We start from the raw sequence: 17743 nt of genomic DNA on the forward strand, positions 1-17743 counted from the left end.
GCAGCTCTGTGAAAAGACAAAAAAAAAAAGTAGAAGTTATTTGTTTGCTTTTCCTGAACTGATATTTATGTTCCAGTGACTTCCTGAAATCACCAAGCCCAGACTGCTGAAATTATGATTTATTACTATTTATTATGATTTATTACATTGCATCTGTCTGAACACCCAGCATATGTTAGTTACCCAAATAAAGTCCATGCTAAATGTAAGAAAGTTTGCCTGAGGAGCTACAAACACAGTGCCCAGTTTTCCCAGCAGTGCTTTTATGCACAGCAGCAATTTTTAACACATCTCCAAACTCCAGCATGAATATCTGCATATTGGACAGGAGCACCAAGGCACCCGCAGCTTCATGCACAAGACTCCTCCAAAGACAAAAAACATTTTAAACTTTTTCTTTGCTGTCTGTACAGGGAAGAGAATTGTGAATCGGAGAGGAAATTACCAGCAAAGCACTCCTGAAATCAAACCCCAGCCCTGACAAAAATTGTTCAGCAGCTACAGGGAAAACACACCTTGGCTTCCCCACCTTTATATAGTGACTCCTGCAACATCACAAACCCACATCAAAATCAATCTGGAGATTGAAAGTTCTGGAGACACGCACAGCTGGAAGATGAACTCTTCATATTCTGAAATTTCTTCTCCTCCAAGCAGAGGGGAAAATCAGAAGCTCTGAAACATCACCTACAAAGCAGAGTTTTTAAGAAGCAACAGGAATTGAAAACATTTGGGGTTGATGACAAGTCTCCTTCCTCTGCTGCTCTAAAAGCAGCTTTTTGATAGCAACAACACAGGAAGTTGAGGAGGCCAGGGCAAAGCAGGTGCCACTGGATCACTCTGAGCCCAGGGTGGGCTCTGGCTCAGCCCCCACACCCACAGGTACAAATCCCACCCATCAGTGCCAGAGCTCTGGAGTGAGAAGTGGGAGAGAAAGGATTGGGAATGAACTCTCCCAGATCACTTGAGGCACTGGAAACTAAATGGGAGGTCAATATATGCTAATATAAACAGGGTTTAATCAGTTGAACTGATTAAAAGTCTTTGAAGGAGTGTTAGCTTAACACAGCCTCATGTAACAGGGCTTGACTAAATCCAGGTCTTCTAAAAAAAAATTTAATTAAAGATTGTCTTTCAATGCCCTCAGTTCTGACTGCTCTATGTCCAGTGTGACAGATGGAAATTTTTCACTAAACTGGAAAAAGAAATAATGGGAAATGTGTTTCTTTGACAGCTATCTGAAGCCATTTGCTTAAAATACAATAGCAACTAATTCACTCAGAATCGCATTTCTAGTGCTGGCCTATTCCCCCTAAGAATCCTCAGCCCTTGAGGAACTACGATTTTCTTTTTAAATGAAAGAATCCCAAGGAACTTCTCTTTATAACATGATTATAGCAGCACAGAACGTTTCAGAGTGGGGAAATGACAGGTTCCTTTCACAAAGGCTCTGCAGAGATATGAGATGATCTTTTCCCCTCCGCTGCCTGGAGAGCAGCATGTTCTGCAAGGCTACAGAGTCTGGGAGAAAGCTGTTAATCAGAATAGAGCTCAATTGCTACTCTTGGAGCAAACATTTCCAATTAATCTGAAGCCGTTAATTACACCTTCCTTTAACAAAGGCTCTGGTGTAATTTCCCTTTTTTTTGCTCTCAGTGAATCGATTCCAACATGTGCCAGAATCATGAGCTGCGGCAAACACACGGGAAAATTCCCTGCTGGAATAAACCACCCTCCAGTGGAGATGACAATTGTGGGGAAAAGGGCTTGGAATCAACATGGAAGAACAGGAACTCTTTGGGCACTGTCTGAACAATGCTCAAGGTAAATGTTTCGGAGCAGCAGTGCAAGTTTTGCTGCAGAAAAAACATCAACAATGCTGTTAAGCCTGGCCTCGGACACTTCCAGGGATCCAGGGGCAGCCCCAGCTGCTCTGGGCACCCTGTGCCAGGGCCTCACCACCCCACAGGGAACAATTCCTTCCCAATATCCCATCCAGCCCTGCCCTCGGGCAGTTTGAAGCCATTCCCCCTCATCCTGGCACTCAATCCCTTATAGAGGGTCTCTCTCCATCTTTCCTGCAGCTTCTTCAGGCACTGCAAGGCCACAGTGAGGTCACCCCAAAGCTTATCCAGGCTGAACAATCCCAATTCTCTCCTTAAACCTTATGGGGTTTTTAGGCTAAAAAGACTGGATTCTCTCAGATTTACTCACAGAGATTCTGAACACCTTTTCCCAAACTTCCTTCCAGGCACAGGGCGTGAACATCCATTCCAGCCTCCTGGTTTCTGATATCTCACAGCCCTGGGAGTGACTTCACAGGCCAGAAATCCAATTCTCTGCCTGCTTTCTGAAATTCTAAAGCCCAAAGGGTTTTCCAACAGCATATTGTGGATAACTACATGTGAACTCATTGTTTTGTGCTTTTTGTGGAAGTCAAAAAAAAGAAAACCCCAACCCTATGATCACGATATTTTCAATCAAACTAAGTATGTGTTTAATAGGTAAAAGTCTCGTGTTCATTTCATTAAAGAATTTTCCTAAACCTTTCCATACCTAAGCAATAGATGTCATGAAATAAGTTATTTCAGGCTAAAAAAATGAGAGCTGAATTAAATATTCTTTAAATAAATAAATACAGCATGAACTTCCTAGGCACATTTTTGCCTTTCATTCAAGCATGAATGTTCCAGCAGGGCTGGAATGCTCTCACAAAGGATTTCAGAGTTGAAAAACAAAGCCTTTCCCTGAAAACTTGCTTCACCTGAAAATTACTGCCTAAGCCTGTTTTATAAAAGGGCTCTTTCTTTCTTTTTCCTGTGCTGAAACAGAGAGGAAGTCAGAGCTCCTTGTGACTTCATGGGGCTTTGACCTCAGCATTCCTCTTCATTTCACATGATGGAGATCCCAACAAGATCTGAACCAAATCCACCCAGACACGTTAGAAAGAAACTCTCTTCCAGGAGGTCTTGCCTTTTCTGTTTCCTCAGTGCATATCTAGCACAGAAACTGATGGTATTGCAAATTCCAGCTGTTTCCATTTGGCCTAATTTTGGTTCTGCTTTTAAGCAAGGAAAATATTGATGCACAACAGGTTGTGCTACACTGAAGTGGAAGATGCATTAAATGCAAGGGGGGGGGGAACAAAAGGGGGTTTTATGAGAACAGAAGATGAGTAATTTAAAATTAAAACTTCAGACAAGTGAGTCTGTGAAACTAAATTCAGGTCGAGGGTGACATCTAGTGATGCTCAGCACAAATTCTGCCTATTTTTGCAGCACCCTCACTCATGCAGAAGATTTAAACTTTCACCGTGTTTCACCAGATACACCACAAAAGAAATATTTGTGAGTTTAAATGTGAGTTTAAATCTGAGTTTAAATTTTTTTTCAGGTAATTTTTGAGCTAATTTTTAAATTAATTCACTATTTTGAATGACTAATGGGAGAACCCATAAAAGGAAAAAAAAATAAAGGTAGGAACTTGGAGGTAGAGAAAATACATCTGCTCATTACAATGGAGAAGTTGGTACACGAGGTCTGATTGATGGAAGTGTTGTTTTTTGGCTTCTTTTCTTATTCTTCCCTTTTTTGTGCAATACATCTGCAAAGCACGGTGGCAGCCTGATACATAAATAAAGCAAATCAGTAATTAGCAACAGAGCTATTATTAATTCCCTTGTGACTTGATAATGCACAAACTACTCAGCTTTTGAATTTTGAACAACAAAAATGTTCCCAGCAGCTTTCTGCCTTTGCCAGTGGTTCATGGTCAGCGTCCAGGAGGGGAAAGGAGCAGCCCACATGTTGCTAAAAATAACAATTCTTCATCAGCCTGAGCAATTTCCTTTGAGCTTCTCACTGTGTGCAACAAACAGCAATAAAGGAAATCATGGAATAACAGAATCCCCTGCGTTGGAAAAAAACTTAAAGCTCATCTCATTCCATGCCCTGCCATGGGCAGGGACACCTTCCACTAGCCCAGGTTGCTCCCAGCCCTGTCCAACCTGGCCTTGGGCAATTCCAGGAAAAACCAAAGCATCACTGCACCAATTCATAGTTTAATTAATTTTTCAACTGCTTAAAACACATTTCATGCAAAAGTCTCACCCTCTGAATCTCCCTGGTGATCCCACCTTGTTAACTCTGATGCTGCACCCCAAAGTCGAAAAGTTAAACCCACATTATTCCAATGCCCAGAGGAAGAGACAGCTCCACAGATCTGCTCCTCTGTGACACAAGGTGGCACCAGACACTGCCTTAATTCCAGGCTATTAGAAGGTGGATTATAAAGCAAAACCTTTGAAGAGTTTGTGGTTTTAACTGAGAGGAGTCAGAAAACCACAGACTCTCCAGTGACTGTGCCCAGGGAGTGGTCCAGGGAATGGCTGGGCACAGCAGGGGCAAGTGGCAAGTGCTGAAAGGTTTGAAATAGCAAGGAATTGGCTGTGGAATCAAAAGGAGAGCTAAAGCAATCCTGAGGGAAGCTGGATCATCTTTTGAAAGCTGGGAAACAGCAGCACCCTTTAATGAGGCACAGAGTAGGTACAGAAACGGGACCCTCTGTAGTCCAGAAAGGTCTTTTCCTCCCGGAAAAAGGCAAAGGGATGCCTCTTCTCCCATAATCTCCTTTTGAAACTTCAATCCTTTCATCAATCAAAACAGATAATCCAGTTTTAGCAAACCAAATATTAAAAAAAAAATTTTAATGACAAAATATTTAAAAGATGACAGGAGATTGCAGCTGCCTCCTCCCCTCCTCCTTATTTGTCTGGTCTTGACACCACAGCCTGGGACAGCTCTGGACCAGTCCCTTCCTCTGTTTTCAGTCTTGGGCAGCAAGAGAAGAACAAAACAAAGGGTTCCCCACGCAGCCACGGCGTCCCAGGTCAGCGATGTCACTGAAGCTCCTCATCCATCTGTGCCCCTGAACAGGGAATTCTATTGAAGGCCACAGTCAGGAGTGTTGCAAACACAAAAGTCCAAGCACTCCCCAAAATCCTCACCCTTTTTACACCCAGTGGTGTAATTTAAAGCCCAAGCAAGGCACCGAATCACCCAAACTTCAGCAAGCACCTTTGCAGGGCTGTCTTTTCCGAAGCTGTGGCACAGAGAACACCAGGCAGCTTTCCTCGATGCTGGCTCCGGAAACGACTGCCAGAATTGCTGTTAAATGAGGAAATCCATGGAAATAAACCTGGCCTTTGGGCAGCCCTTTTGGCACCGTGGCTGGAAGGGCATCCCCAGGGAAAGAGCCCCGAGGGCACAGTCCTGGGTGGCAGCAGCCACAAAACACTGAAATGGGCTAAACTGAGCCCCTGCGCTGGCAGTGCTCCCTCCAGGAGGAATTCATCATCATCCTCTCTTTTGCAACGTAGGGAGCACTCAGCTGCACTCTCTGCTGTGTCATTGCTCGTAGCTGCTCTTAGGAAACCTCAGCCACCAATGTTTGCTGGAGGCAGCTTCTTACTGAGAGCTTCTCGAAGCTCCAGCCTCAGCTCCAGGGAGCTACTCATCACCAGGCTCCCTGCTAGGGGATGGGGAGAGCAGGGGGAGTCTGCACAGCTTGGCTGCGTTCACTCCTCACTTCACAGGGAAATTAAGGAAGAGATTTCCATTAAAATACCTGCCCTGCTACAGAGGAGAAAACATGAGGCCCAGATCCTAGGCTGAATGAGCTTCCTGCTCTGCTTTTCATGGAGTGAGAGGGAAAGGAGAACTACACTGAGGGGGAAAAAACTATCTTGTAGTGAATATAGGAATGAGGTGCCCTGGCTTCGCATCTCACCTCTCCACTGTGCTAAAAGCAGTGTTTTATGCTCTGACACCTAATTAGCCAGAGAAGGAACAATAACCCACGAGGCAGGGGGTGAATTTACAGCAGATCTCTGGACACCCTGTTAGCACAGAGTCTCTCCAGACCTTCCACACAAGCCTTTCAAGCTGGCAAGGCTCAAATAAAGAAAATCCTAAGTAATATTATCACTATATATTGTACCTAGATGCATCTATTATGCATTTATATCAAAATTTATTAATAACTAATACACAGAAGATAATAATACAGCACAGATTCAAAGAGGGATTCAGGAGAAGAAGGAGGGGATTGAAGGTTCACTCTGGCCCTCTGCAGCAGTTTGTGGAGCAGTGACACAAAACCCATCTGTGAACGAGGGAGCTCCTCAGGTCAGCCTTGATTGCTTGGAGGTTCTGGCACCTGCGTCCTCCAAGGCACTGACCTGGAAGAGCAAGGCTGCAGAACATTTTGGGAAGTTTCTAAGCAGCCACAACAGTGTGAAATCAGCTGCAATTCCATTATTTCTGCCATCAGAAGTGGTGCAGGATGAGTGACAGATGTAACCTTTTCATGACAAGCCCTTTTCTTGTCAAGACAATATTCAGAGCAAACAAAACCTTAAACCTCAGCTTCTGCTTTTATGCCAGATAGGAAAATGTGCTGTTCAGAAACATCTAACTATAGATTATTATTAAATTCAAAGGAAAATGTGCTGTTCAGAAACATCTAACTATAGATTATTATTAAATTCAAAGATGTGTAAATAACCTTGTACACTTCAACTGAGAAGAAAAAGAAGGAAAGAATTGGTATGAATAACTAGTTGTCACTTCTGCTTTCCATAATAAATTCGTACAAGGTTACATGAATCATATTGGCTTTCCAAATCTGTTTGCTTTCTACATCAAGATGGTTCTGTTTCTGACTGAAAATATTCTGTATTGGCACCCTGTAGTCTGACATTACTCACAACAGCTGGATCACATTGCAAACTGCAGAATCTGGAAAAGGGAACCTCTCCAACCCTGAAGAGCATTTAAATCCCATTTTACTGTTGAAGAGCAACATTTCGGAGGGCAGCAAATTCCTGGTCATCCCCAAACCATAACAAGTCAGTAAAGACTGCCTCGCTCTGTTCTAGAAGTTATTTGCAAAAACAATGCAGATAAAAGCCCAGAAGTTGGAACTTCTAATAACCACAGGACAGCATCTTCCACACGCAAAAAGAATAGAACAGGAAACGCTTGGAAAAAAATAGAAAGGCAGAAGTTAGACCTAACTGGTAAATAAAATTAAAGGATAGGGTCTTGTTGTGGGGCTTTTTTCTGTCGTGCTTGTCTGCAAAGCAGCAGCACTGGACTGCAAGTACTGCAACAAACAGAGGCACTTTAACATTAGCAGAACAATTTGTCCCCATATCCATCCCTCCACAGCAGCTGACAGCTCAGTAAAATCATCTTTAAAGCTTGCCAGCCTCCAAAGCCTCACAGTTCTCTGTGGTCCAGGAGTGAGGTCAGCAGCAGCAGCAATCAGGTTTGAAAAGGCCAAGTGCACCCATCCCTCAGCGCCACACAGCAATGAGATTTGTGAAGCTTCCAGGGAGATGAGGAAGATATTCCAGGGATATTTGGCCCTGATGGAGCTGAAGAGCAGAATGCAGCTGGCTCAATCACGTCTGCTTGTCTCTCACTCTGTAAATGAGAGAACAAAGCTGACACTGAGCATTATTAGTCTAAAGCACTTAAAATCCCTTTAACATGAAAAGCATCTGCAGGTGCTGGTAAGTGTTTTGCAATCAAGTCTGCTTTGTCTCCTGTTACCCAGGGATGAGAAAGAAAATTGTCCAAAATGTCCCAAAGTTGAGTCTGTTTAAATTAACCTTTTAACAGGCTGAAATTACAGAAATCCTCATCTGAAAGCCCCCTCATTGCAATCACGATTTCGTGCTCCTTCTCCTCACTAATCACAGTATGGCAGGCTGCCTCCTCACCAGGATTGAAGGAAAATTCAGTGGATAACATACTAAAGGATGCAAACTCCTGGTGCTTGGCTTCAGCGGGGATTCAGCTGGGTCAGGTGAGCATTTACTCTTCCACTTTGAAAATCTCTGCCAGCAACGTGGTGCAGACAAATTTTACTTCCACTGGCCACAGCTGATGTCAGATTCATTCTTGCCTCAGACTAGAAAATAACATTGTTAGCTATGGGCATGACTGGGAGCTGTAGGAACTACAACTCCTTGGAAGCGGACCATGGAAATCTTTCCATTATTATATCTGACACCTGATATTGCAAGTGATCCTGAGGCCTGTGACTCTGACAGGACTAAAATTGCTCTTGGAAAGCTGTTGCCTCAAGACATTGAAGAAAAACAGCATTTCAGTAGACAGAACTTAATCACCTGTGTCTTTACCTTGGTTTCATCACGTCGGGTTCTTGTGAGGCTCCTAATTCCAGATTTTTTTGAGTTTTACAATCATAATTTATAAATCATTTTATATAATTTTATATTTTTTATAATAATTTTGTACAATCATAGGAAACGCCCCAAAGTGTGTTTGTGCTATTTATAACAACCAGTGATCTCTCCATGTTCCAGTGAAAAGCAGCAAACGGGTTTTTTGTTGAATTAAGTCAACAGTCAAGCAGTTCACGTTGTACAAGCCATGTGCTGAATCAGATCTGAAGTTTCATTTGTTTTGTCAAGTATCCCTTCATCAAAAACCTAAACTCTACTGAGGCAGCTCTTGAGCACCGAACAGCTCTGCAGGTCAGCAGAGCGCTGAGCAGCCACCGTGGAGTGCCCAGGTGATGAATTCCAGCCCGTGTTTACAGATATTCCCAATCAAAGCCCTAATGCACACTCCAGAAATGTGCACAGAATTCAAAACCAGCAGAGCTTGCTTTGCTAAGATAAAATATTTCATCTTGTAAGTCCTTTTCTATAAAGAATAAAGGAGAGAAAAGCTCTTCAAGAGTTTTTTGCTCACTGTTTTGGCTGCTTGGAAATACAGGACAATAATAATTCCCTGCTGCATGGGAGAAACCATCTGCTTATTATCCTCTAATTTCCTTTAAATTTTCTACTTTTGTCTGGCAGAAACTCTTGTTGAGAAAGAGTGAAAATTAAGGAAAGTGATATGCATTTGTCAGCCATTATCATCTTAATCTCATGTCAAGCGTTAAACAAGATTATTCATTCAACAACCTCACAGGGGAATTCTCTTAGAAAATTCCATGCTGCACATTTAGCAGTAAATGTTACTTTGTCTTTACTTTTCCCTGAAGATTAAATAGTTTTACTAGTGAAAAAACAACTGAGCAATAATAGCATTAAAAAAAAAAAAAAAATCAACCTTGCTTTTTAACTGCTTTGTAAAACATGGCAGAGGTTTTTACCTCAGAAAATTGTTCATTTCTGCTGGTAGCTAAAGCAGCCAAACCTTTGCTTTGCCTTCATCACAGCCAATATTTCATTAACTGTGCTGACATCCTCTTATTTACAGCTCATTTTTCTTAGAAATGGAGTTATTTTAGGAAAGAACATGAATGAAAGTAACATAAGAGGCATCACAATAAATCTAATTTCCACATTTAACCCATTGCATCTTTGTGGGCTCGACGCAGGTTGTCCTGACATTTTTTTTAAGGGCTGGTCATGATTCTTTTAAAGATCCATCTGCTGATGGAAGGACGCAAAACTTTCATTACAGATTCTTGGGCTAGATAATAATTTCAAGTTTGGAGTCTCACTCAGACAGTGAAGGGCAGCCCTGGCATGGGCAGATAAGCAGAGATGATGGCAGGGCTGTATCAGAGGCTGCTGCTAAAGGAAAGGTCTGGCAGTGCCCAGAGCACTGAGGGCACAGGGCAAAACCCTGGCAAATCCAGCTTTGTGCTCGTGAGCTCTCTCATCTTTTCTGGCAAAGAAAGGAATGGGAATTGGGTCTTGCACACCCCTGGCAAGGGCACTGATCAGAAGCCCAGAGTACAGAACAGCTCAGAGGCATTTTCCTCTGAACACGTTCTAAAAGGAGGAGGCTGCTGATAAATATTGTCAAATTTGGACCTGTTTTAACTTAATTTTTATGAGTTTTTAAATTATCATTATAGAAGCACAGGGGGGTGGTGTTTTCCTCAGCAAAAACTGTCCTAGTTAAAGAACAGGTTTTAACTGCAGCAGCAGACCCAAGTGCTGGCGTTTGCACACAGAACCAGCACGAGTTTTGAACGTGAGATGCATTCCAGAAATTTTCTATTTCTCAGCTACGTGAGACCCTGAAGCCAATCTCCAGAACCCACCTCCAGTAAATCACTCTGGAGGCTGAAGAGCTCTTCTGCAGTCAGAATCACAGTCTGGGAGGTGAAATAAAGTGAGCATAAACCAGCACGTCTCTATAAACTTCTGAGGGTGTGAAAACTCCTCCTGAGAAATACTCAGAAGAGAGTGATTGTGGAGGCCAAACCTACAGAGATTTCTTTACCACCTCTTTGATCACCATAGCTATGAGAGCCTGAGTCATGCCAGGTTTTTGAAACACACATTTCCTCTCCTTCTGCAAGGAACAAAACAGGCCAGGGATTCTGGCCTGGAGGCTGAAAGAGCAAAATATGGGAAGGAGATACAATATCCATGATGGGGGAAATGAACAATGGTGTAAGAGATGTTCTCCCTCCCAAGCACCCATTCTCCCCTGACCTCCGGCCCCAGCTGCTGCTGGACTCAAACGTGGCATGAGAGCACAGCCAGGAGGTGACAGTCACATAGCAACCACAGGGACAGCAACCAAGGACTTCTCTCCTTCACACACCGGGGGATGAAAAAACAACAGGTTTGGGGTTTGAGTCCAGGGAATAAACAAGAACACAGCTGAAGGAGGACTCTGCTCCCTGGGTGTCAAATAAATGTACTCTCACAATGCCTGGAGAGCAGGCTGTGAGTGGGAACATTAGTCATGGACTGCAGAGCCTGAGACAGGAGGTGAGGAGGGCAGTTCAGTCACTGATTCAAGCAGAAGGTGACACTTCCTGGACATTAACAGAGCTGCAAGCAAACACTCGGGTGTACCATGAGCTTCCTGACTCACTCTGAGCCAGCAAAGCCCAAAGATCCCAGCCTTGACTGGTCCACTCAAGCTGCACCTTTTCTGTCGTGGATTCCACTGACAACAGCCCTGAGCACAGCCCAGGCTGCAGCTCCTTCCCTCGAGGCCTTGGGCAAAGAGCTGGGAAGAGCAATGGACAAGGCAAAACTTGGGGAATCCACAGAGACATCTCCCATCCCTAACTCTCCAACCGTCTCCTCACCAGGTTCTGCTGAAAAGGGGACCTAAACCAAGCTATTATTTCATTTTACACACCATGGCTTGCAGCAATGCCCTGCTCTTGCTCTGCTCCCCTACCCAAGAGGAGTGGACTTCACTGACTAAGAGACTGAGGATAGGAACGTGTGACATCACTTGGGCAATTTGCCACCCCTCAGGGGCAGTGCAGCACTGCCAGGACACAGATCCACTGCAGCACCGGAGGGGATGTGAGAGCAGCCTGCCTGCTCTGCACTGCCATGGTCCCAGTCACTGCCTGTATCCCTGGACACAGAGCAGGAACTGACAGCTGAGGAGCAGCATCTATTAGACGAAAATAGAAAATATATTGTGACATTTCAGGTCATGGAGGTTTTCCAGTGCTGAGCAGAAAAATCCTTTTGAAAATAAGGGCTCACATGTTGCTGTCTTTTGTGCAGACACAGCTTCTTCCCCTCTCTGCACAGGCCTCAGAGTCACTCTGAGTTTGCTATCACGCAGGAGGCTCTAGCCCAGTATTTTTAGCACTTAATGGCCAGGCTGATAGTGCCATTAATCCACTTTGGCGTCCAACATTCAATTTCCACTTCAAATTGCACCTCAGTGCAAGCGGTAGCTTGTCCTGCTGCCACAAACATTCAGAAACTCATGATGCAACACATTTAATGACTTCCTGTCCCAGCTGAAAGGTGGGGGAATCTGTAGCTGCCTTTTGAAGCACTGTGGCACCAAGGGATGGAGCATTCTGGAGTCACCACTTACAGGAACAACAGAGATACTGCTGGCACTGCCCAGATGGGCAAGACAGGACTGGAACAGCCCAGCACTCCTGGGAAGTGCTTGAATTGTGGGTGCCTCAAACAGAAGAGCCTCTCCATCAACAGGAAATCCAGAGCCAAGCCCAGGAGGATGCTGCTCCTCCAGGGTGAACTGCGCCTTTGGATCCTGTCCTTGCCCTGGGGGGACACGGCCTCCACCTGCCATTTCAGAAGAGAGGACAGAGCTGGCAGGGAGGGACATCTGCCCGGCTTTGCCAAGATGGGCTCCTCCTCACCTGGGAAAACAACATTTCCAAGGACATTTGCAGCCATTCTGCCCAGAAGTCACTACCCTGGTGGTGCACTCCATTGGCCCCAAAAGCTGGCAGGAAGCACTGAGGCTTCTGCACAAAGCAGAGGTTGCTGCTCCAGGCTTGCATCCACACCCACCACGCTCGGATGGAGGGAATGTCTTTTCCCCACCATGGGATTAGAGGCATGGGAGAGACAGTTTGCTGGTTTAAGATATCTGCTCTAAAATACATCACTGCGAATTTAGGAAGAGACTAATTTCTTTAAAACATTACCTTGTTTTGGGCAAGTCCCCAGCTATTTAATCACTTAAAATTACTGTTCTGAATCTTGTCTTTGTAAAACTGTCAAATTTAACCTGGAGCTTCAATTTGAGATTTGTTGCCTCTTGGTATTGGATTATGGGTGCATGATAATAATTCTGCGGGCTCAGAATGAAACTGGGAGTAATTGGTGACTTTTTTTAGCTAACAAACCTGCAACAGAAGCCCCAAACATTAATCTAAGTGACATTGCACGGCTTTGGTTCTAAAGTACTTCTGCAAAAACATGAGTTGGGAAGAGTTTAGACATCAGCAAGTGCTCCTAAAAAATCAAACTAAGAAAATTGCACCACAGAAATATAGAATGATTGCAGTGCAAGGAAAATCTACCTTATGCTTGCCTGCTAATATGTGATAAATGAAAATCTCCTCGGTCCTGCAGAGGTTTAAATGGGCACAATCCCAGTTAAGACCAGTCTTAGTGGCCACTCAGGACGCTCAAACGTGCACGGATGGTGTATGAGCATCCTGCCTGCCCCAAACCTTCCCAAGGGCAGGCAGGACCCGGCTGCCCGGAACAGGCAGAAACTTCTACGGGGTGAAATCCCCGTTTTCCAGAGCAATTTTACGGCAAATCCGTCCTGCTCGGTATCTGCAGAGGGCGCCAGACAATTTCGGATGCGCCGGGACGCCGCTCCAGGTGCTCCAGCTGTCACTCACAAAGGTGCTCGCTCTCCAGTGGCCAATGCTCGGCTCGCAGGATGAAGTAGGAGTTGGTTTTTCTTTCTTGCATGTATAAATCCCTTAGTTCTCTTCTCCTTTCTTCCCACTGAAATAGCAACAGATGGCTGAGCTGCAATATGCTGGCAACCGACCTGCCCCAGCAGACACGAGAACTCCCTGCTTTTAATCACCAGGAGAGCTAAACCCAGCAGCGTCCTGCTGCTGATTCTTCTCTGCAGAGAAAACTGTCTGCTGCCTACAAGCTTCGAAGCTCACTTTCTTACAAAGGGAAGAGCAGCCTGACATACAACTCACTGTAAATGCAGACTTTTTGATGTTTGCACTTGTAAAAGTGACTAAAGTCCTGCTTGATTCCACCCCATATGCACAGCAGCTCTTGGAAGGACTTGTTTTCCTTTTCCTTTTTTTTTTCTCTTTTTAACCTGTGCTCTCTCAAGTCCACAGTCACTGGTGAATTCAGCTCCTTTGCTGACAATGAACACCACACACTTTGCATTCTCATTTCAGCCCGTGCTGCTTAACATCACTGAAGACTTCAATGACTCCATCCTGAACAACAGGAGTGGCGATGGATTTTGCGAGCAGGTCTTCATCAAAGCCGAGGTCTTCTTGACTTTGGGGATCATCAGCCTCCTGGAAAACATCCTTGTCATTCTGGCAGTGCTGAAGAATGGGAACCTGCACTCTCCCATGTATTTCTTCCTCTGCAGCCTGGCTGTGGCAGATATGTTGGTGAGCATGTCGAACGCCCTGGAGACCGTCATGATTGCAATCCTCAGCAACGGCTACCTGATCATCGACGACCACTTCATCCAGCACATGGACAATGTTTTTGACTCAATGATTTGTATTTCTCTGGTAGCCTCCATTTGCAACCTCTTGGTCATAGCCATTGACAGGTATATCACTATTTTCTATGCCCTCCGTTACCACAGCATCATGACGGTGAAGAAAGCCCTGACTCTCATTGTGCTCATTTGGGTGGCTTGCATCATCTGTGGCATCATTTTCATTGCCTACTCGGAGAGCAAAACTGTCATTGTGTGTCTCATCACCATGTTCTTCACCATGCTGCTGCTCATGGCCTCGCTGTACGTGCACATGTTCCTGTTCGCCCGCCTGCACGTCAAGCGCATCGCGGCGCTGCCCGTCAAGGGCGTGCCCCCCCAGCGCACCTGCATGAAGGGTGCTGTCACCATCACCATCCTCCTGGGGGTCTTCATTGTCTGCTGGGCACCCTTCTTCCTCCACCTCATCCTCATCATCTCCTGCCCCATGAACCCCTACTGCATCTGCTACACCGCGCACTTCAACACCTACCTGGTGCTGATCATGTGCAACTCGGTCATTGACCCGCTCATTTACGCCTTCAGGAGCCTGGAGATGAGGAAGACTTTCAAAGAAATCGTGTGTTGCTGTTATGGCATGAGTGTGGGACAGTGCATGCTGTAAACACCTGGCTTTGGGTGGAAAAAACACACCACAGGTGTATAAGTATAAATATATATATGTATATATTGAGATACAGAGCAGCTCACTTTAAATGCAGTGCCTGAAGGAAGGGTGCAGGAAAGACAAAAGCCTTCTACATGATGCCTTGTTTCCTACTTTTTAGAGTGAAAACCAATTTCAACTCAATTATTTGAAGTTTTTAAAATAGTTATAACGGAAGGAAATCCAGAGTGGCTTACAAAACAGCTTCAAAAACTTACTGGGAAAAATGAATCCTGAAAGGGACTGCCACCTTCTAGAGACTGAGATAATTTTCCCTCTAGCATTCATTTGTGCCTGTTGCTTTATCTCTGTGCCACTGCCAACGAGCCGGTGCTTTCTAAAAGATTTCTTTAGTAACCTCTGTGGAAAGCTATTTTTCAAAACACCAACAGGTAACAGTATTGTTCTACACCCACGCCTCTGCCTTTTAATGAAAGAATAGATTGACGTTTTTGCTCCTTGCCATAAAGCAGCCTGAGTACAATTTTCAAAGGGTGAAAGCAAACATTTCTCTTGCACTGAAATCAGTTATCACTACAGGATCAGTGACAGTGTGACTTCAACAGCTGCCTGATAGGATTGACTCATGTGAAGGCTTTTACATTATTTGTTGTGATATAAGAGTATTATATCCTTGAATTTTTAATTATTTTTTTAAAGCTGGAAGGCACTGATCAATGTGGTATTTGCTAAGTTCATAAAAAGTCACAGAAGTCTTCTTTTGATAAATCCTCACTAATGAGACCCACAGATCTGAATGTCAGAAAGAGCCAAAATGCAAAATACCTTGAATGTAGCTTTGTGTAAAAGCTGCAGGGAGTCATTAGAAATGTCCACCTGTAAGTTCAGCACCTGGAAGAAATCAGATGTGTGTGGCAGAGAGGACTTTGTGCATTGAGAAATAATGTCCTGGGACAGTGTCTCCTTACTTCAGCTTTACACTGCACTCAGGGGCTGGATCCTCCTGCCCCGGGAACAGGAGAGCACCAGGGCTGTTTGCCATCCTTTTTGCCATCCTTTCCCAACCCTGTGTGTGTCACTGGCATGAAAAGAAGCACCTGCAGCTACAATAGTTTCGTCTTTGCCTCTGCTTTCTGCAAGAATAAACCCTGTGGGTGGCCTTCAAACAGCACATCATCCCTGAGCAAAGGCTGCTGCAGCTTGTGCTCGACACAGGCACGGGCAGTGGCACTCACAGTGCCAGGCTGAGAACACTCTGAGCCATCCTAAAGGCTGCTACCACCTTTCTGGTACCTGCTTTTAGGAGGGGAGGTATCCCCAAACCCTTAGAGTTGTCTGATTCTTTCAAACATCTAAAAGATCTTATTTGACTTAAAACTCTTTTATTCCCCCCACCTTCTTGTTTCGGAGTTGCTGGGTTGATTATATTATTATTATTATTATTATTATTATTATTATTATTATTATTATTATTATAAGAGTTATTTCTGGGGTTTGCCTCTGCCAGGTGAGAAACTGTTCCTGCAGCCCAGAGCTCCCCCAGCTCCTGTGCCCCCAGCTCTGCCCCACACTGGTGCTGGTGTTTCAGTGCCAGTGGCTCCAGACCCAGCCCTGCTGCCCGTGGGGAGTCACATTTCACACTTTGCACATCCTGGCCTCTGTTTGATCCTCAGCATCCGACAGGGAACAGCCCCATTTCCCAATCCTATGGGCTGTATGGTTTTGCTGGGGCCAAGAAGCACCTCTCCCCATGCTCCAGCCACACTCTGCCCATCAGCACAACCAACCTCACGTTCCCTATTCCTCCTGTCCTCTGATCACACCCTGAATTCCCTGAGTTCTCACTTCCTCCCATTATCACATCCTCCAGGCTTCCCCCTTTCCAACACTCTGTTCCAACACTTACCTAATCCTATAACCCTTAATTTAAAAAAGGCTAAACTTTTAAAAAAGCAAAACCAAGATCACTGTGGAGCAGAACAGGCACAAATGAAAATTCTCCCCATTTCAGGATGAGACCAAAGAAAATCCCCCCAGCTGGCAAAGCCAAATGCTTTCAGCCTTATCTGTGTGTCACAAACCCCAGCTGAGCAGTCCCAAGATGTGCTCTGTTAGCCCAGCCTGTCGCACTTTGCAGCATCTGATGTGGGGCACGGAGATGAAATCAGCACAGGGAACCACGGAACTCTGGTGGCGTGCAAAGACTGTGCGTAGCTGTTGTAAAAAATCTCTGCCTGTTCTCAGTGTTCTGTATTTTACACTCTGGAGCATGGTTTGCCACGATATTCCGCCTCAGGTCGTTGTGGATTTAGCTCTTGTTGCACCTCATGTCCTACTTATTTCTCTGATGTCCTACTTCTTGCTCTTTTAAAAGCAACAAGACTGATTCATACCGTGCTTTGCCTTTAAGCGAAATATACTCTGCTGAATAAAATCTGAAGAGATCACTGATAATCGTGTTTGCTTCTGTCAGAGCAGCACTTCACATCAACCCAGTCTGGGGGCTGGCTCACAAAACTAGAAATAGAGTCTAACACTGGGCAAAAGCCTCTTAATTCAGAGAATTGTGGAATGGTTTGGGTTGGAAGGGACCTTAAAGATCCTCTCACTCTACCCCTGCCATGGGCAGGGATACCGTCCACTATCCCAGGTTGCTCCTGGCCTGGAACTCTTCACTCTGCCCACAGAGCTCCACAAAAAGGAGGGAAAAAGCCAGATTTTCAGTCCCATATGCAAACAAACTGAAAGAGAATCCATAAAATCCCTCAAAGATTTCTCACCCCGTCTGGCACCAGGCTCCCCATAGGTTATCCAGGAGGTGGGGAGTGGGTTTGTTCAGCCCCAGGTCCACATTCTCAGCTCTAAGCCCAGGTTTGGAATTCTGTGGGGCACAGAGCCAGGACTGTGGGATCTCAACAAGCCTGTCCCTGATGGGAAGGGAAAGAGGGAGTGCCCATGGGTCTGAGCCCCACAACAGGAGTTAGTGAGTGAATACTCACAGCTACGGGCCCAGGTGGGAAGGGAAATGGGAGGAAAGGGAAAAGGGAAAAGGGAAAAGGGAAAAGGGAAAAGGGAAAATGGAAGGGAAAGGGAAGAACAGGACTGCGCTGCA

General features: G+C 45.0%; 1 protein-coding gene across 1 annotated transcript; it reads left to right on the plus strand.

Annotated features, from left to right (window-relative positions):
* The first annotated feature begins 13259 nt into the window (after positions 1-13259).
* Positions 13260-17082, plus strand: MC3R (melanocortin 3 receptor). The gene has a single exon (XM_042045276.1). It carries the CDS (start codon positions 13651-13653, stop codon positions 14626-14628), a length of 978 nt encoding a protein of 325 aa, XP_041901210.1. The 5' UTR covers positions 13260-13650; the 3' UTR covers positions 14629-17082.
* The last annotated feature ends 661 nt before the right edge of the window (positions 17083-17743 follow it).

This window comes from Corvus kubaryi, unplaced genomic scaffold (genome assembly GCF_017639235.1).
Source record: "Corvus kubaryi isolate FWS band 111438036 unplaced genomic scaffold, C.kubaryi_AGA036_p1.0 134, whole genome shotgun sequence".
Classification (NCBI taxonomy): Eukaryota; Metazoa; Chordata; class Aves; order Passeriformes; family Corvidae; genus Corvus; species Corvus kubaryi.

What these genes read in the sequence shown, in the direction of transcription:
- MC3R (XM_042045276.1), top strand. Translation starts at nt 13,651, where the DNA reads ATGAACACCACACACTTTGCATTCTCATTTCAGCCCGTGCTGCTTAAC.